Source organism: Platalea leucorodia (genome assembly GCF_965183815.1).
Source record: "Platalea leucorodia genome assembly, chromosome: Z".
In the NCBI taxonomy this organism is placed as follows: Eukaryota; Metazoa; Chordata; class Aves; order Pelecaniformes; family Threskiornithidae; genus Platalea; species Platalea leucorodia.
Window position 1 is genome coordinate 27,155,635 of NC_138858.1, and position 20,600 is coordinate 27,176,234.

The 20,600-nt window shown below is 39.1% G+C and overlaps 1 protein-coding gene across 1 annotated transcript in view; it reads right to left on the reverse strand.

Annotated features, from left to right (window-relative positions):
* PDE8B (phosphodiesterase 8B) overlaps positions 1-20,600 on the reverse strand; it is a gene marked incomplete at both ends in the record, with an annotated part of 77,777 nt that overhangs the window by 38,166 nt on the left and 19,011 nt on the right. The window contains one exon of the mRNA XM_082337411.1: positions 2,528-2,587. Within this exon, the coding sequence (XP_082193537.1) occupies positions 2,528-2,587 (60 nt within the window). The remainder of the gene's footprint in view (positions 1-2,527; positions 2,588-20,600) is intronic.

Below are 20,600 nucleotides of genomic sequence, written 5' to 3' on the forward strand. Positions count from 1 at the left end.
CAGAAAATGGACAGAGATTTGCTTTAAAGAGCTGAAAATAAAACAAGAGACACCAGCTGAGTACAGACACATAGGGTATCACAATGAAACTGAGAAAATTAGGAACAGCAACTTAAGAAGTAAAAATAAAATTACTTAATTATTTTTATGTTATTGTATCCCAGCAAGAGAGTTTTAAAGTGGAAAACACAGAGTAGCTCTGAATTAAGTTAGGGGGGAGCTCTTGTTACACTGAAAATTGGCATGGGGGAACAGTAAAATGCTGTGCATCATCATGATTCGTTTGCAGCTCAACAGGGAAGATCACCATCATCAGAACAGAAATGGAGTTTGATGTCAATGATGTGAAAGAGATGATGGCCAATGGATGTCCTAAGAGGTGAGAAAATGCAGTATTTGAATGGGGGACACATCCAAACCTTTATCAGCCCTGGTAAACACTTCTGCAAAAGAATAAGACAGCCTTTTAAAGTGCACGAAACATTTATAAAAAACACCTTTCTTCTGTGTCCTCTGGCAAAAGTGCATTTACATGTACTTTTATCATGGTCATTTCTAAGGTCTCAAAGCAAACCATGCCTATTTGCAAGCCTTGGTACAAAATTGGGGCAGACATGCAAGCTGCATGTGGGGAGGGCGTTTGGAGGGTCGGAGCTGGTAGGTTTGCTTTGCACTCTTCCCCTTGCCCTTAAGGCCAGCAGCACATGGGTCACGATCTAGGACAAACCAAACCAGATTTGTCCTCCAAAACAGATGGTCATAAAGCCCAGTGAGGAATCTATTAAATAGTTTATGGCAGGTCACAGTCACAAGTAAGGTGAACTCTCAGACAAAAAATACAGACCATTTCGAGGTTGGTACAGGTGTTGCATAACAGCATAAAACATGCACCAGAATAAAATTAACATCACTAAGAAAAGCCCCAGTGGCAATTTTTTAACAAACTAAGTTGACTTATCAGGCAACTGTGAACATGATTAAGCACCCACAAATAGACATTTAAAATATGATATTCAGTAGCTGTTTGCACTGCACAGAGAAACATGTAACTCCATTGTCAGGATAGAATAAAAGATTAACACACAAATCTTACTTGCCAAATTATCTGAGGTAATGTGGCTTGTTCCACAAACAAAGGAGGTGGGTTTACATAAAGTATTTTCCCTTTACTGTCAATAAGTTAGTGTATGGCAATGTCTTTATGGAAAATTCTTCAGTTAATGGTATTACTTGAGGTCTGTTTTCTGCTTTACTTAAGGTCTTCTATGGTAGCACCATAGATTCTCACTTGTATAATGTAGGGACAAAATAACATCCACACCTGACAAGGTACCAAGAAAAATGTCAAACACTTATAAAAACAACAAAAATCCCACTTTCCCTTCTTGTATGAAAAATCTTCACTTATAACAGCTAACACTGGTACTATGATATTTTGGCAAATTCAATTTCTATAAAGTAAAATTGTGACATAAGCACTGAGAATATTTTTATTTGTTAAATATCTGCTTGACCATCTTTATGAAGATGATCAGAGTCTAAAAAAATTTTTTCTGTGAGGATTTCCACACTTTTATGTTGAAATTCCTTGCAAAACCAAAGATTGGTCTACTGCTGAAGCCACTGTTCCACAGTCTTATTATAACATAAACAGCTTCATTAGATCCAGTCATCATTAAGACTGAATGCTTAATACAGGAATAAAAATGTAAGACTTTATGAGGTATATACACATGATTTATTTTCCTTGAGAATAGCACTTCTTCCACAGGTAGGTTTTTCCTCTCATAGACAGATATGGGGGACTCCCCCCCAAACCAGAAAAGGTGACAGGTGACTAAATATCTTTGTATTTTACAGAGTTAAGTGACCCAAAAAGTTAATTCAAATGAATGCTGTATCACTAGAGCAATGTTAAGGACTAAGATTATTTAATTTCCTATCATCTGAGAGCTCTAACACCCACTATAAGCTAAAAAAATAACGCTTGGCATCTGTTTACTGGCACAGGAACAAAATGTAAAGAAACAGAAGCAAGCATGGATGAGGGCTGTTGCTCCTTAAGCTGAAGTTCAATCTGTCTTGTTGGAAGTGGTGTGATTTCTTGGATTGGTGACCTCTAAAAGCACAGTTCTCTGTCCTATTGTGCAAAACCCAGCAAAACTGGCTGGGTACCTAAAGTTTATAATGCAGCTTTCTGCTTTGGTATATCAGAACTGAACAGTTTTTAACATCCAGAGAGGCAGCTCTGTCCCCTCCTAATGCACATACACAGACACTCCCACTGACAGGACATATAAAAGGAATGATTTGATGTTAATGGAAATCTAAACACCTTGTTTACCAAGCTAATTTACTTGTAGATCTCTTCTCAAGCAATCAGGTAAACCAAAACACCAATTACCCATCTCACAGTCCTTGCACAAGTAAAATGAAAATATTATACTTAGCTGTAGGAGTTGAACCTTAATTTCTTCACCCATTAACACTGAATTGATTGTATCAGGAAATTGAAAGAGCATCTTACCTGAATTGGATCTTGTGTCAGTCTCATGGGCCCAAGTTGTACTTCTGTAGTCGAAGCCTGCTAAAGAAGAGTATTACAGGTATTTTTTTCCAGTCTGGTTCTTAAGAAGATAATGTTTTACATGCAAGAATGAAAGATCAAACAGAACTAGGAAAGACGCTCAAAGGCAGGCAGGCAGGCATATGACTAACAGCCTTAATTTAGTTGCTTTGAAGTGTATAATTTATGAACATATTGTACCAGACTCCTAATTTCGTTTTATTTGCCTCTAAGTTAAAAATTGTAGGGTTTTAAATAAGAAAACAAGAAACACCATTTCCTTTCCCCTCTTTCCCCAACAGAGTACCTTGGTTACACAGGATGACTTGTATTTTGCTTAAGACTACAGAAAGCTTTTTTTTCTGGCCAAAAATTGCATTATTCATTTGAATGCAATACAGAACTTGTACTAAAGGTCTTGTGACATATATTCAATAATAATATTTCCATGGGTTTGGTTAGAAAAAAAGTGACTTTTCAAACAAGAGAATTTGTTTGGATTGCAGATTTAAAATTGTTTTACAGAACCAGAGCCTTTAGTTTGCAGGAAAAAACATTGCTACCACGTGAGCCATGACCTTTTCAGAAGACATGAGGGCACATCATAATTTAAAGCTACTGCAAGAAAGCCAGTAGACATTGGCTGTGGGAGCTTTGTTGTCATATTTCCTAGGAGTCAGACTACCTTAATACTTTTTGTGTCTTGATACATTTCAGTACACTTCTCCTGTACACTACTGATTTGTTTCACTTCAGACCATTAGCTACAGAAGGTTGTTAAGCAACTGAACAATACCTATGTCCTCCCACAGATGCATGTACTTAAGGAAAAGAGTCTTTGAACCCTTAAAATATTCTTCCCCTATGCATATGGAGGATTATTTGCAAGCTAGCGATCTCCAAAAGGGCAGATTCTCTGTTTTCCTGGTACCAGTTACCCCAGGTGCCTGGTGTAGGTGAGTTAAAGCAATCACTCTGCAAGATGTGTAATTTGAACAAAACCCTAATTGTAGGCAGATTCCTAGGACTGTTCCCTGACACACAGGAATCCTGGAGCCTTATTTCTGCAGTGTTTCGTTCTGTGGTGCTCGTTAGTTTGAGTCTTTTGTCCAGGTATTACCTTATTCTTAAATTTAATGTTTTTCAAAGGAATGTGTATAAACATTCAAAATGGATGACGTTACTAGTATTCAACTTTTTTTCCTTAGAGAATACAATACTGTGTTAAGTATTAACAGTCTTGCCTGCATGTGAAACAGTGGTATTATGTATAGCTACAACTGACACGTTGGACTTTCATGCACCACTGAGCATCGATTCTTCTCAGCCCAACAACGTACGTCAGAAGGTGGTAACAGGCAGTACTCCAAAAGATTAAACTACAAAGCCTGCCACTGTTTTCCACAGCAAAAATTGCCCCCAATATAAGTGTAGTTAACCTTTGCTTTTCTCACACAAAAGCTTCACTTCCCACTTGAGCTCCTGCCATAGCAGAATGTAACTTAATGCCAGTAAGTGTATCGGAATAGAAATGAAAGCTAGCATCCATTATCTACCATGAGTTATGAGTAAGGTTAGAGAAACAGTTCTCTGAAAGCTCCCAACGCCTCTTCCCCCCCACCAGAAAAGAAAAACAGCACATTCACACTTCAATGGTATTATATAGGAAACTCTTAAATACATTTTTTATCATAATTCATCTTGATATTAAAAAAAAAGTTTTAAAGTAGTCTCATTAGACAAATCTGTAAGAATACACAACAGACTTGGGTCAGTACCAGTGCAAAAACTTCTTTTTTTACAATGCACAGCTCTGACTGTCCCAGAATGTATTGATCAAGAGCCTGGGATCCTTCACAAAAGACAATTAGGGCACATATATTTATTTTATTATCCATTTATTAATGTTACTAGGGAACTGACATTGTAAATTAATGCCTTCCACTTTTCTACCACTTCAGAGGACATCCAGCTTTAATTACTCTGTTTTGTCCAAGATGGAATAACTGTGTCTGAGACACAGATTGATGCAGGCAAGTCTATCAATCCCTTTACAGAGATTCCTTTATAGGGTAGCCACTTCTCTTAGCCTGGGTATTTCAAAACAACAGCAAAAAATCCACACAACTGTGACTCAGAGTTCTTCTCCCTGCTGCTTCTGTGTCAGCCTCATGAATAGAAAGTACTTGAATAGAAGCACCTAAAAATCAGGGTCTCTCCCTTCCCCCGTCCCAGTTTCAGGGACGCCTTTCAGGGACGCCTGCCTTTGCTAACAGTAGGAAAGCTTCATGAGGATCAGAAAATCTGAGAGCCCTGATGTAAGTGAACTTGTTCCCGTCCTGTTCTGCACAGACATGATAGTGTAAGAACGACCCAGGGATGCAGAAAAGGTGCTGCTACATCTGAAAGATTGCCATGTATAACCTTTAAGTCCCTAAGTTACTCAACCTCATTAGTTATACAATGCATGGAAACAGATGGGACCCTCAAATTAAGACTGGTAAAGAACCTGAGCACAGGAAGGATTAATAAACCTTCTCATCAGATATAGCAAAAAGTATGTCTGAAATCCTCCTTCCTGGACTTGGAATTCTGAGCTTTATTTTACAAGCTGAATCAGTCCCTTGCATTTATAAGCCCAAATTGCTCTGGGTACAAGTGACTGCCTCACTTTTCTCTTTCAAAAGACAGCTAGAGAAGGCAGCAAGAATAATGACATGAGTGCCTGGCCTTCACAAATGTCCTACGGATTTCTTCTTGGCCTGAAGGAACTAATTTCATGTCTTCCTAACTCCCGGAAGAACCTGACCATGTGGACGTCACATATTAGTGATATCATGATCATACCTCTGCGCATTTCCTGACTCAAGTGAACATCTCATTGCTGATGATTTCCAATTTAAAGAAATCTCTCATTATTTGATTGACTGCCAGGAAGGACTGCTAATAGATCTGCAATCTAAATCAATTAGTAGAGGAGCTCATGACAACCTTTTCTGGTAAAACATGTGGAGACAAGCCTGGCTCCAAAGAGGTCAGTGAGAAAACCCCCGATTTCAGTGAGCAGAGAAAGAGACACAGGGTTGGAAGCAAAGAAATCATAAATAAACTAACCATCTGGGAATAATAAAAGCTTAAAAACAGTGAAGAAATTTTTGTTTTAACATTTTAAACTGTCTAATATTATTTCCAGTATTATTCTAACCTCCTAGGCAATCTCCACAGGAATCAGCTATTAATCAAAGAATTAAAGACAAAGTCAATGGTACCTTCTTAAATTCTATGTTTTTATGTAAATCAGTGATCATCAATTACCTTACTATCATAGCAGTACCATTAAGCAAAATGTACTTACCACTTCATTAAAGTTCCACCCTTTTAAATCACCAGTACAAAAATCTTTACCCCCCCGTACACCTGCAGACTTAGAGCCCCTGCAGTTTATGAAACATCAATAATTGGTAACACAACCACTGTAAAAATAATGACTAATTAGTACAGCAAAATCTTATTGAATAATCCTTCATTGCTCCAAAGCAAGAAGAGCAACTAGAGCCAACCAAGTGGTGAAGTAAAGGTGTTGGTGAGTTCAGCCTCCTAGAAAGGCTCAGGATGGATGTGCCAGTTTAGAAGCATCACACAGATGCCAAGCTCCCTACCAGACACCCTTTTGCCCTGAAGGCTCCTTCCCCCTACCCACTATATCTTCTTTCCCTTTTAGTCACTCCCACACTGATGCATCCCTTCCTTCACCTTTGTAGTATGTTTTCAGACCTCTGGCCCTTTGGTTTTGTAAGTGGGTAATGGGGCTCTTTTTTCAACCCAGCTCTCACCACACTGCTGTGTTCCCCTGGCTCCATCTCCCCATCTTTGCTAGGGCTCATTTGCATTTCTCTCCAACTCAGCTTTCCCCATCTACACCACTGGTGAGGGCTGATACCTCAGCTCATCCTTTGGCTATTGCCATTTCCGTATTTGATTATACCATTATTTTCAACCTCAAATCCCTTTCCTTTTTTTCCTGGCCAAACTGCAGTCCTGAAAAGGATTACAACCATGTGTGACCTCAACACTGGTCTTAGCCTTGCTTGAATTCCCTTACATGACACAGGGCCCACAGCTGTTCTCCAACATCTCTAGTCTGGAGCTGGTGTCCTGCTCCTCTCCCTGCTACAACACACCTGACCAGGGTGTCCAGGTCCATTCCTACTGTTCAGCAACAGTATGCCCCTCTCTTCTTCCCCTTCTTTTCTTTGTGCTGTCTTTCTTAGCAGAACTATATCCCAGTCTTTCTCCTCTTCTTTTACTTTTTTATCACTTTGGGTCTGTTCAACTCCCATCCACTGGCATTTTTCTATAGTTTAACACTTGGCCACTCTTTCTCTGTTTGGAGTCTCCCCATGCTTCTTTGCCAGCTTCAACTGTTACAGGGAATATCACCTGACCTGTCTAGCAATTTGGATGTATTAAAGAAGGGACAGATTTACAGCAGAAAAATGAAGAGCTCTTCTCATAAAGATGCCACCTCTGACTCAATAAGCCCCTAAATGATAAGCTGGCAAAGGCTGGGAGAATAAACAGGACAGCTCACTACACGCTCCTCCTGCTGGAGACTTGGTCCTGAGCTAGATGGCTTTTGGCCTGACCTCCATGGCTTTTCCAGACACCATCCTTCCCTGATTCATTCATTTGACTGCCTGCCTCTGTTTGCCCTCTCCACCCATACAGCTACTCTCCCAACTCTCTTTCAGGGAGCAGCGCTCTTTGCCACCTCTGCTGTCAAGTTCTGTTTTTTTATTCTCCCCTTGCTGTGCCTTCCAGTTGACTTGTGCTCCTGCTTTGCCAGCATTCCCTGTGTTTCCCTGGCTCCCACTAGAGGTCTGCCAACTCACTCTGCTCCACAAGCTGCTCCCCTCGTGCCACCCGGCTGCCACCACTCAAGGAGTCCAGAGGAGCATTAAATAGTTGGATAGGTCAACTCTAAGGTTATTGTAAGGTCATGCTATTTTATTAACTGAAAATAATGATCAGACACACGTACCATTTAGAAGAAATAAAGCTTCATTGTTGTTGACTTAGCCACTGCAAACTCTGCAAGCACCCATAACAGAAGCCTGACCCATCAGATACATAGGAACTGGTAAAAAAATAGGCATACGCGTTTTGAAGACCTAGCCTATTCATGACATGTGCGACATAAGCTTTGAGTAAGTCACACATATTTTCAAAAACAGCAAGTATGAACTTACTGTGGGGTGTTTGGAACCAAGAAACCAGGACCACTGCAGACCCTCAATGCATCAATAACCTTTACACAGGCTTCCACTTGTGGTTACACCATGGAAATAACCGACTGTATGCCATATGCTACTAAGACCACAAAATTATCTAGGCTTCAGTTTCAGCCTAAGATGACTCTCATGCCTTTCCTTCCTTAACTATTTTGAACTGAGGTTCTCTTTGCACTCTAGCCAAAGAGAAGTCTCTAAGTGTCTCTCTTTAGAGTCAAAGCTCAGCAGTTCTCCACAGTCCTCTTCCATGCCCCCATCAGCTGCCTTTCACACCACTGACACTTTATTGTTTGAAACTGAGTCTGACATTGGCTTTCAGAAATCTCCTCCACCCTAAGACCTTTTCTACTTCTCTCTTCACCCCTTCAGAAGGTCCTCCATAGAATATCTTCTAACTTTGGCAAAGATCTCAAGTTGTTTTTCCCTCCACGTGTATCACTGCAGGGAGTGTGCCTTAGAAATACTGACCTGAAGGACTATTTCCCTGGAACAGGAAACATAGATTTTTTTCTGTTTTTTTTTCTTCTTTTTCTTGATCACAAGAAACAAATGATTCAGTTCAAAAACACAGCTCCACTGAGGACTTGCATCTGTACCCGTCTACTCCAGATCTCTTTCCACTTTCGGCAACAGAAATCTCAGCCTTTCTCTATGCATATGTCTAGCTGTCATTTCAGGTAAATCCCCTTTCCAAATCTGTGTCTCCCCCATCAACTGCTATCTGCAACCTTCTCTCAGTCACTGTGAGTACTGCCACCAACCACCTTCTGCTCATATCCACAATCTGTAAATCATCATCCACTTGAGCTTAAGTCCTCCCACCCTGGCTCTTTCTACATCTTACTTATTCTATGTCATCTATAAAATGCGGCCTTTCCTTGTCAACCACCTGCAGCATTTTCAGCCAGCTCTCTTATTTTGCCTGCAGATTATTACAGCATCCTTCTGTTTAGCTGTGACATGGGAAAACTTGCCAAGCTTACATTCAACTTGAGAAGGATGCAGAGGCACAGACAAAATCTTCTCTGCAGATGAAAACAGAGAAAACAAAATAAAAGGGCTGCAAACAAACCTGTCTTCTCCCTGAAGACCTTTCCCAGCCTATTTCTTATCTCTGTGTGAATTATCCCTGCTTCCTTGTCCTGAAATGTCAGGCTGTGCAGCTTGTACATTGAGTTTTCAAGTTTCTAAGTTTTCATGATCTCTGCATTTTTGCAATGCTGACAAACAACAACAAAAAGTGACTCCGAAAGCCATGCCCCCAAGTGTTTAGATGCTTTGTAGATATGATGGTGTCACTCTTACAATACTGTCTCACTCCTCTCATCTGTGCCCCCGTTAATACTCCATCAAGAGTAACAGGCTAGTCCGTCAAAGGCAGGAATGCTACTTCCAGTTTGCATTGAACAGCCCTTCCACAGTGGTGTCCTGGTCTTTTAAACAATACTCATGGCTGTGGTTTTTTTTGCTTTTTTGAAAAGCAAACACATCCAGGGCCAGCATATGCAAAAAAAAAAAAAACAAACAAACTAGTACTTGCAACGTTTTTATCATTTTGCAGGTTTATTCTTTCAAACAGTATCTGCATATTTGGATTTTTGACTAAAATTTATTATCTCTCTTTACGCTTTTCCTGCCCGAAGAACTGTTAATGAAATTTCTACCTTAAATAAAAGCAAAAAAAGGACAAAACCAATATCTATACATATTTTGCATAAAGCATTATAGTACAATTTTTTTTAAGATAGGATGGCAAGTACAACTAAATTTTTTCAGAATATTGATATACTAAAAGTACAGCCCTGAATTTTTATAAACCTCATCAAAAAATGGTATTTTCCCATGTTTTCAGGAATCAGTCCATCTCTTATTACTGTAGAAAATATAATCAGAACCACCTCTCCTTAAAGGAAATTGGAACATTTTGAAAACGATCTCCTCTCTTCTCCATAATTATACAACTCCAGATTGAGGCAAGTGGGATCTGACTGTTTGGAATTTAGGTCTTTTTGTTTTGCAAAACTTTCAGCTAAATTTCAGAATGCTTTCTGTTTTTAAGAAAGTGTTACTTAAAATGTGGCACCTCAAATAAGTTAATGCTATAAAAATACCAAAATCAAACCCATTTTTACAGCATACTCCCATGAAGAAGAGTATTAAACAGTTTCACTACAAAACTTTAAGATAAGCATAGGTTTTTTTTCCTTTATATATTAATTTAGCACTCATTTAGGAAGTCTGTGATATATCTGCATCTTAGTTTTAACTCATGCAGCGTAGCATTTCCCCAATCTAATGATTTAATCACTTAAAGCATATCTATACATCAGGAAAATTTTACTCTGTAGTTTTGAGTGTACTCTTCCCATATGCATAAGCAAAATTCATGATCCACAATGTATTCTCTTCTTTCAGATACTATATGCGATTTTGTTGACAAGGAACAAACCTCAAAATTCCCTTGGGGAAAAAAAAAAAAGCCTTTTACTTACGTAGCTATCACACATCCAGCTATGCAACTGGGCTAAATCCTCAGCTCAGGACAACACACACCAAGGCACGCAGCATGAAACACTACGTACACAGGCAATAAACTGGACCCAAATCTACAAAGACACGTAGGTTTGGCAGGCTTTGTTGTACTTTCATGCACCTAGCTCAAGGGTAGAGTTCACAAACGTGCAACTGGTTCTTCTGCTTCCCAAAACCAAGCAGAATTGGGATTAGGCCCTCTCAATGCCTCCAGTTAAAGCTATGTCACTGCATAAAAGGGAATTGAAAATTTGTAGGGGAGAGGGAGAAAGTCAAGGGGAAGAAGAGCCTTTGGGCAATGAACTCAGGCTCCTGTTGCGTATTCTCTCCCTCACTCATGACCCTTGCACTCCTTTTTGCAGTGACCTGTGCCTGCAAAGGAGCCTGAAGTACTGTCTAACTTCCTTTCTCACCTCCCTCTTCCCCAACAACCTTGCCTTCACCTGTTCCGGGAGCACTCACCTGGGAGACAGACATTTGAAATCAAGCTTGGCTGGGCGTAGGCTATCGTATACCAGATGCACCAGCCCACTGTTATCCCTGCATTTCCCATGTGCTCTGAGAATACTAGCCTGACTGGGTCCTTCAGGGGACCTGCCATACAAATGTCTCTGGCTGTGAACTCCACATATTCTTCAGTGTGAGGTATGTGCCAAGACCGCATATCTTAGCAGAGCTAAGACTGGCAGCAGTTCTGGAGATAAGCAGAAGTTCTCATAAAGACTTCAAAGTATAAGGATCAAATGGCTAAAGTTGAATTTCTGTGAATTACACAGTTGGTAACATATTGGATGCTTAAGTTGTTTTTTCAGTTTGGTTCTCAGAGTCTGCTCCTACAACTGCTCCTGTGCAAAGCTGCAAAGATCTGTCTGATCAGACTCAACTTCAGGAACAGATGTTAAGATTTCTATCTTTCTTCCTTCATCCTCATTCCACTCTACATGGCTGTAGTACATGGCTTGTGTTTCAAATAAGAAATTAGAAAATTAAGTATTCAAAAACACAGATTTGTTTCTTCTCTATTTCTCACTTCTTTTTCCCCTGCAACATAATTAATCTATTTTAAAGAAATTACAGACAGTAGTGATAGTATAATCTTGCCATTTCAATCTAAAAATCAGTGGTAAGGGAAGAAAAGCAAACCAATGGCATGCAGGTAAACCTCTGAAAGACAGGGGAAAGACAGAGGAGAACAAAGGACAGATAGCACAAACAGGTCACAAAAATTGGATCATCCTTAAGAGAATAAGAATTGAGAAAGGCAAAATGTACCAGTGTCAAGTTGCTAGCAATTTTAGGCAACCTCTTGAACAAGCAAGCTGACACTTGTAAAATAATTCTGTGACTTCTAATATAACAAATGAGTGCCTGATATAAAATAACTGCAGCAAGAATATTATATTAGGACTTTTTGCATTCTGTTCACATTTTCGTAGCAGCTTCCTTATGAATACATTATAGGAAGTAGAACAATCAAGTAGAAAAGACACCAGTTTGGCCATTATTTTGTTAAATTTGGCATACATATTATCATTGTCAATCGGTCCTCAATTCTGCTCACAGTAGCAGCTGCTTTGAGACCTGTCAAGGGAAGATAGGCTACAAAAGCCCCACAATCCAGAAAGAGTAGTCCATGTCCCTTTTATTCCAATAATTCACAGATTAAGGCTTCCAACAGAATCTGGAAGCGATCCTGCAGGTTTGTACATACAACTTCTCCCCACACACATTTTTCTTACATGGATTCAAGGCTCATGATCTGCACATTGGTCCTACTAAGACCAGTACCAAAATTCTGGTTCTTGATGTTAGCACAAAATAGCTTTGTTATCCAAGTTACAGTTGGTTGAACACAATTGATTAGGACGTCCCTTAATAAAAACCCACGAATCTCTGGGGAGATTTCTAAACACATTCCCATATCCTTTTTAGAAGTTCTGTGAGGAACAACCAAAAATTGGTCGGACCAGCCAATCTTGGCCTAACATCCTGTCTCCAGAAGTGGCCAAAAGCAGCTGACGAACTGAAAAATGCAAAAACAGGGCAAGCACAGAGTGACACAGTCCCTTATACCACCTAAGCTTGATGCTGATAGCTCATCTCAGCTTATGCTTTCCTTACATAAAAAGCCACGCTAACTCTTCTCGAGCACATCATATTATCCAATTACCTACCACATCTACTTGTGCTACGTTTTATCTCTAGACATAGTGTCTTGCTCAGTGCAGGAACAGAATGTAGTTCCTAGATGATCTTTGGTACGCTCTAAGGAAGACTAACGTCTCATTATCCAATTTTCACTCCTCTGGCACTGAGATCAGTCTAAAGAGCAGGTGACACACCTTAGTAGTTCAGAAATTTCAGATTTATGTTCCTTGTGAACTCCTGGGTCAATACGCCAACTGGGTCCTGGCAATCTTTCCTTCTCCTTCACCTCCTCCCTACAGGAGAGCAATAAATGGCCCACATCCCCAGTTCTACTACCCACATGTCTCTTGTTCAAGAGCAGAGTGCCCAGAAAGGTGGCTCAGATGACTTGTCAGCTATTCACATCACTTGAGAAGGGCATGATCTCAAAAGATATAGTTAGCATTATCAGTCTACTCACTGTGCTAATGACATTTAAAAAATTAAGCATAACAAAAATGTTATAAATTAATTTTAATAGGTAAAATATACACCAAGAAGACATCAAATTACAAAATGCTGCATCACAGTCTGATACCAAACACTTTTCTTTCAAGAAACTCTATCTTTGATGCATGCTGCCCTTCTCACTCTAAATTTAGTATTGATTTTAAGGAAAAAATCATATTCCTTAATGGGTTTTCTGGTTAATGTTTTACATGCAAGGCTACAGAAACAAGAAAAATACAGCATAGTTGGTTTATCTCCTACCTTTTGATGAGAAAGCTAAGCATTTATTCTTTACATTAAGCTACTCCTAGGTATTGCAAGGTTCCGTATTCTTGTGTTTATGTGGAAGTTTAGAGGTACGTTTGCTTAGTATTGGCTGCATTTCTATACCATAGGAATACAGAATTTGAGAAACCAAATCGGCTGTGACAAGGTATCTTTTGAAGATAACAGCTTCTTATGCACAGATGCTGTTAATTCGTTCAAAAAGGAAAAAAAAAACACCAAACATCCAAAAAGCAAAAAACACCCTGCAGCATTTTTTTCTAATTAGGGGCTTAAGTCATGGCAAAAATCTAATGCATTGATTTCCAGTAGTATTTTGACTGGGTATTTTGACTAGGTACTCCTGCTCACAAAGAAGTAGGACACATAAATTAAGAGCATACCTTTCTCCACTGTCTACAGTGCCTCAAGGTCTACGGCAGTAGGAAACTTCCTCCCCTTCTGCCAGGTACTCAGAACTTGAATAGGAAGAAAAGAGCCTGACTAATGTCTAGAGATGCTCAGTTAAACACCAGTGAGTAAAGAATCACAAAAGTGCTGGCCTGAAGGGACTCCTGAAGGTCATCTAGTCCCTCCAAGTGGTGCTATCGCAATGCCAGATCAGGTTAACCATGCCTTTGCCTATGCCTTTTCAGCATGGCTGCTGCTCAGGCAATCACCTCCAAGCCTGCACTGACAAGAAAGGAATTAAAATCCATAGACTGACCAAGTGCTTTAACTTCTGAACTACTGGGGAAGAAAAATATCTGCTATCATAACGTAGCCCTGTTTTGTTTCACTCCTTTCCCCCTACCTGTAATATTGAGTAAATTCAGACCAAATTGGCACACTTTTTTGGAAAACATGCAACCAAATTTCACTTTGAAATACTTTTAAAAGTGAACATTGAACAGACCCTGTGGACTCCTCCAGAGATATGAAACTTCAGTAACTCTCATTATAACTATTGTGGCAAGTTAAAAAATGATGGCTTCTTTAAGAAAACTACACTTCCACATTTTAATCCAGAAGCACACGGATAATAAAAAGACAGACTCGTGCCACAAACAGCAACATTTTTAGACTTGTGGAAAGAAAACCAATTACAGAATGCAATCCCCAATGACATTGGGTTTATTTTGAATATTGACTTTGTCAACAGGAAGTTTCTCTTAAAGTCTATTTATTTTGTTAGCACACACATTTCACTTCACTAAATACGCATGGCAGGTAAGTTATGTTAATGTCCTTGCAGTGTGAAGAGGCATGGGGAAAATAAACTTTCCAAACATCTGATAAAGTAAGCAGAATCTGCCCAAGACTTGTGGATCTCTGCATGGTTAGACATCTTTCTGTAAATCCATTTGCCATTACTGTCCGTTCTCAACTTTGTAAGAGCATGAGTCACACACATTACTGGAGAATCCAGTCAAATCTCCTTACTTCATTCTTAGGGAAAAACACAGCAACTAAGCCTGAACTGTTTCAGAAATACACACACTGGTATTTAGGGAGGAGGAAAATCGAAAACTATAGACACAGAAAGATTTAAAAATTTAAAGATTTAAAAATGAATCTTATTTTCATCTTTGTATGTCCAGCTAGTCAGAAAAGCAACCAATGTGAAGATAGGAACAAAACAACTTTATGCTGCCATGTAAATTTATGATGAACCCACACTTTCAATGCCGTTTATCATCTTCTGTTTTTCTTGAGACAAGTTAACCAAAACTAGATAAATTAAACAGAAAGCAACAAGAATAATCATAGCTATTCCAAGACATCTTTGGAGAACTAAAAAGACTAGGCTGCTTCTGCCAGGAGGAGAGGTAAATAAAGAACAGAATAGGCATCCATGAAATTATGAATGGTGTAGAGCTGAATGAAGAATGACTCATCAACAGTCTTCACAATACAAGAAATATGATGCTTTCACTTAAATTATCAGGTCACTGGAGGGGGTGTTGTTCAAAAAGCAGTTGAACAAAATTTACCAAAGATAGGCTGCTATGTTGCTGTGAAACACGTCAGTAAGAACATAACCTTAACTCAGAAGCCCCTTAGTTATAGGTTAAGAGAGGCCCAGGGATAGATCCCTTTCCATCTATCCTCTTTTCTGTCTGTTGCACAAGGCTCTTTGCTCTTGCCCAAGACAAGATAATGGACTGGCAGACCTATGGTTCGATACAGTAGATCAATTCTTGGGCACAGCTATTAAAATTGATACAAAAAGATATGAAGTGAGTTTCAATACTGGAAGATTCAGGTAATACAATCAGCAAAGTATGAATGGAAACAGCCAGAACATTAATTTGCAGCACGCTGCTAGCTAAATAATCCTGATCTTCTTCCATCAGCTCTTGGTCTAGGTAAATACTCATAACTTATGAAGCATACTGTTAGTCCACAATCAAACAATAATTTTGAAATGTAAAATTAACTTTGTCTTCTAAAGACTGCCTAAGAAAAAACATCTGGAAGTTGTCTGCATACACCTGAGGGGCTGCCAGACCAGCATTTGCTCTAGAGACTGTTCAGTTCCCTCCACCTCACATGGAAGATGCTGCCAAAACAAATTTCAAGTCCCACTTCTGTCCTGGGTTGTGGAGGGCATACTTCCAGGGCTCTGCAACATCAGCAAGAGTTTGCCGGAAGAACAATTAAATTCCTCCTGGAAATTAGCAAAGGAAGAAGTTAAATATTTTAATATGTGAATATTCAGGAGTTTTCCACAAGTCTACTTCTACTAGAAAAGGGCAATATGTCTCCTTTCTCTTCACTCAATATATTGCTGGCTTTGGCTGCTGCTTGTTGGAGGACAATTTTAGTTCAGAGAGATTTTGACAAGAAACACTGTGTTCTCAAATAATTTAATACTGCTGTTACAGTAGTATATAACCTACCCGGTTTCTTACTGAAGAAGAAAATTTTAGTTGTTTTGGCTTCCACCGTTTATCTAACATAAACTATATAGTGTTTTATTGAAAGTGAACAAATTAAGATAGAGCTGAATTTGCAGGTTCTCACTTGCCTGTGAAACCACTAAGATTATGCCCCTCAATAGCCTGAGAGCAGTCGGAAGCAGCACCTCAAATACCAGTTTCCAAGTGCACCCATAGGTATCATGGACTCTACTCCAAGGGTTAATAGGAAGGCAACTTTTTGACCCATGGTGTGCACTAAATTTTTAGTCTACTATTTCTCCAACACTATTCAATGCAGACAGTACTATCTATCAATATCAACCTTAAGCCAGAGTGCTTAGCAGGCTTCTTCTCCAGAGATGCATAATGGATGCCACCCTCAGAGATTTTACTTACTATCACCTCCTCTTATTTCTTATCGCAGGTGGGCATAGCTGGAAAGAATTTCTTCCTGGTTCAACAAGGTCTGTTCATATCTTCCTCTTCCAGCTACTGTAAGGCACCTCCATATTATCTCAGCCTAAAACCAACACTATATTCCTCTTGCGGGAACACAGAAAAACAAACAAAAAAACCCCCAGAACAAAGATAAGCGCTAGTCACTTATTGAAGTTTTTTTTTTTTCTGAATTGTCTTTCACTCAGAAAAAACTCAGCTGTGAACTTTGATCTACATTTTAAAAAAATACCAAAATAAACTCTCGTAAAGAATAGGGCATTCCTCACTTTCTTCGAAGACATAATGTTCTCTCTCTCCTACTCCCTCACACTGCCAGACAATGTTTGCTTTGCAGTTCTTCTGTCTTGATTGTTCAAGTCCAGGGACAGGCAGCTGACACAAACTAGTTCGGCCTTTTATTTAACATTTTAGCATCCACAAGATATGTCTCAGAATTATACCTAGTAACTCTATTAGAAAACATAAACAAAACCCAACAACAACTCCAAATTGCAAATACACAGTACAACCACCCACAAAACAAAAATTAAATCTTTCCGAGTTTTCAGGATAACAGGTACGTATGTACACTTTTTCCATTATTATCTAACATTGACTCTAAAATCCAAAAATAGCATTTAAAGATATGTCAAAATTAACTATTTTGCTGTTGACCCTTTTATCAGAAACCCACAGATAGAAGAACTATTCTCAGAGCAGACCCTACCATCTCAAGTATCAAGAGTGATGCTGCCTCCAGTAACAAAGCCTTCAGCTCAACACCACCTGTTAAATTGTCAACATGAAAGTCTGTGCCATGTCTCACACTAAAAATTGTGCAGACAACAAAAATCAAAGCCAAATTCTCTTCAAAATAAACAACTTGGAGACTCTCATGCTGACTGAATAATTCATGATCACATTTAAGTCAGTTTAAATTTCTATTTTAATTTTGACAAAGCCACTGCAGAGAATCCAGACAGCAGCAGTAGTGTGTAAATCTAAGACTCCGATACTGACATCTGGACATCACCTTCTGGGACATGCACAGTGCCTTGCCCACTGGTGAGTCATCTAACTGAGCCACATGGATGTTACCCAAAACCAGAATTTTCACCCACTGTATTTTGTCATTCAAGACTAGAGGATTATGGAGCTTGTCTCATCTACTTAGATTATAAATCTCAGAGGCAAAGATCACCTCTCACTTTTATAATATCTTGTATAATAGGGCACATGGGCTGACTGATCCTATAAGCCCTACCTAAATATAGATGAAGACTGAGGAAGAGTAGAAGTAGTATTTACACAAGGTGGGTATAGTGGCACACATGAAGCAGTCAGAGGAAGGGGAAGCTCTGACCCAGAGGAACAGAGTAGCGGTGTCAGATGTACCTGAAGTATTCATACCTTGCAAAAGTAAGAATTGCCTTGATAAACCTTAGAAACTTAATTACCCAGTCTTACAAACATGAATGCAGTCATGTTAATTTTACTGCCCTTACTCTACTCATGTCAATGCTGGTAGGATCAGCATCTTATGTTAGGGTTTAACTTTTGCATACAGCTACAATCCAAATAAGCTCTGCAAAAGTATGGAAAGAAAGCATTGCATAGTCCTTCAGCTGGCCTGCTGCACCAGAGCAAATTATTACTTATGCAATAAGCAATAATAATTTTGGTATTACTTATCACTATTTCCACAGTGTGGGGGAAATCATTAAAAGCTTTCTGGAAAAAGACTTTCTTCGGACTTTTTATTCCAGTTTTAACAAGGAGAAACACCACCAAATTTAAATTTAAGTGCCACTTTCCAGACCCAGCATTACAAGAATCATGCCAATGTTCTACAGAGAGCTTTTAACTGCTACTCCAGTTTTTATGTACCTGACATCTGTTTGAACAGAATATAGTCATTTTAGTCCACCATTAGGATCGTCCATTGTTAGGATGTATTATGCAACTCACTACCAACACAATACTGAGAGGATAAAAAAATTACACTGTTATATTCTGCACAGATAGTGAAACACAAGTCTCTCGCAAATGTCTCAGCAACCGATATTCTCCCATGGCTTCTGCATGTGCACAGTATGAACTTCCACACTCAAGAGTTAAAGGCAGAAGTTCTGGCGCTGAATGCAGTGTTAACTGCCACACTTTCTCTCCCCAAAGAACAGTTACAGCTGCCTATTTTCAATGCACCTTATATTGCAGAAGCTAAATTCTGTGCACCACAGCCTCAGTTTGGCAATCTGTTTAATTTTATTTTATGAGTAATATCACTGGAGACAAAAAGGGCTTCTTGTACAGTTAAAGGTAGCATGGCCTAAATGCTCAGCATTTTGCAGAATTAAGCAACTATTAAGCAACAGGAACCATATACATATCATGAACTGTAGGAGACTATTAATCTCCTCTCCAAGAGATCACATGGACAGTTCAAAGCCTGACACTTTCCAACCACCTTTATCTAGAAATCCTGTCTCTGAAAGTCGTAAAAGATTTTAGTTCCAATTCCCTGACAAAATTTTCACCAACAAAGCTTTTAGAAGGCATGATCTCTTAATTTTAGTGGATTAGACTCAGTATCGCATACAGCTCCACTGAAGAACTGCTTATGCATAAATTATTCACAACCTAACACTACAGTCCCTGAGATTATGACATAAAAATATATTGCTGGAGGTCTCTGTTACGTACCTCTCATATATCTCTTTATTTTACAACTGTCTTTGGATGGGCTCTGCAGAGAAATACATTGTATTTTCTCTTAATATTGTACTTATTCACAAGTGCATATCACAGTATAGAAAACAGTAATTTCTATAAATTTCTTGCTGAGTCACATTCAGTTTTCAAAGAAGTTGAGAAATATTTGATTGACATAGGATGGGTGAAATGAGCTACCAAGAGAGCAGGGAAAGTGATTGGCACTCATGCTAAAAATCTGTGCCAGAATTGTATGGAAGAATAAAGACATTGAGTTATATTGAACAGAAGATGCAATTCAGTATCATTTTACCAAACTTACTGGGTCACCCTGATATGAGTGCTGATAAAAAACATACAAAATAATAAAGTGATTTTCTAGAGAAAGGAAACTTAATAAACCTGTCCTATTCAAGACTGCTGAAAGGCATTTGTTGGGATGCCATAGGCAAAGCTGTTAAAAAAGCTGCAGAAAATGGGGTGAATAAAAGAACTGCAAGGTACATAGGGTAGCAGAGAACCTTGAGGGCAGGAGTCGTAGAAATGGGTTGAAATTCAAACAATATGAAGTGCCACACTGTGTACTTACATATGTTGCTATATATTAGAAGCTTTATTAGCTGAATACAACAGAAAAAGCAGAGATGACAGCTTAGGACTCCCATCAGTAAAGTCAGACAGGACCAGAAGTAAACTTTTTCTAGGCTTTGATGAAATTAAAGGGGTTATAGAAGTTGCCTTCTTACAATTGCAAGGGCTGGCTAGCTCTCTGACCCAAGAGTCCTTTCCAGAAATTGCATTTTACTTCACATAGCAAGCTACCATTAAAGTTTAAATGCTTCCCCAAAAGTAAATGAGAGACTTCGGGCTGGGGGGCCTCCTAACAAAATACATCTGTAATGAATGTCTGTAATTGTTACGGTCATTAAACATAAAAAGACCATTTCTGGGCACAGATAAAACTGTCTGACTAGCTTACTGGTCCCATCTGCAGAAACCTCGTGATGAAATGATAATGCAGTACAGATAGTCAGATCCTCCACACTGAGTAACCCAAGATCATCACTGATTATTTCAGTTGTGGCACTGCAAATATATTAGTACTCCTCCTTACAGAATTTAGGCCCCAGGTCTTCAGATCCACATAACAGTATTGGACCAAGAAATTTTCACATATGCAGCTCTTCTTGGGGAAATACCACTTTTCTTTTTTAGACCTTTGTAGCGACATGGAGC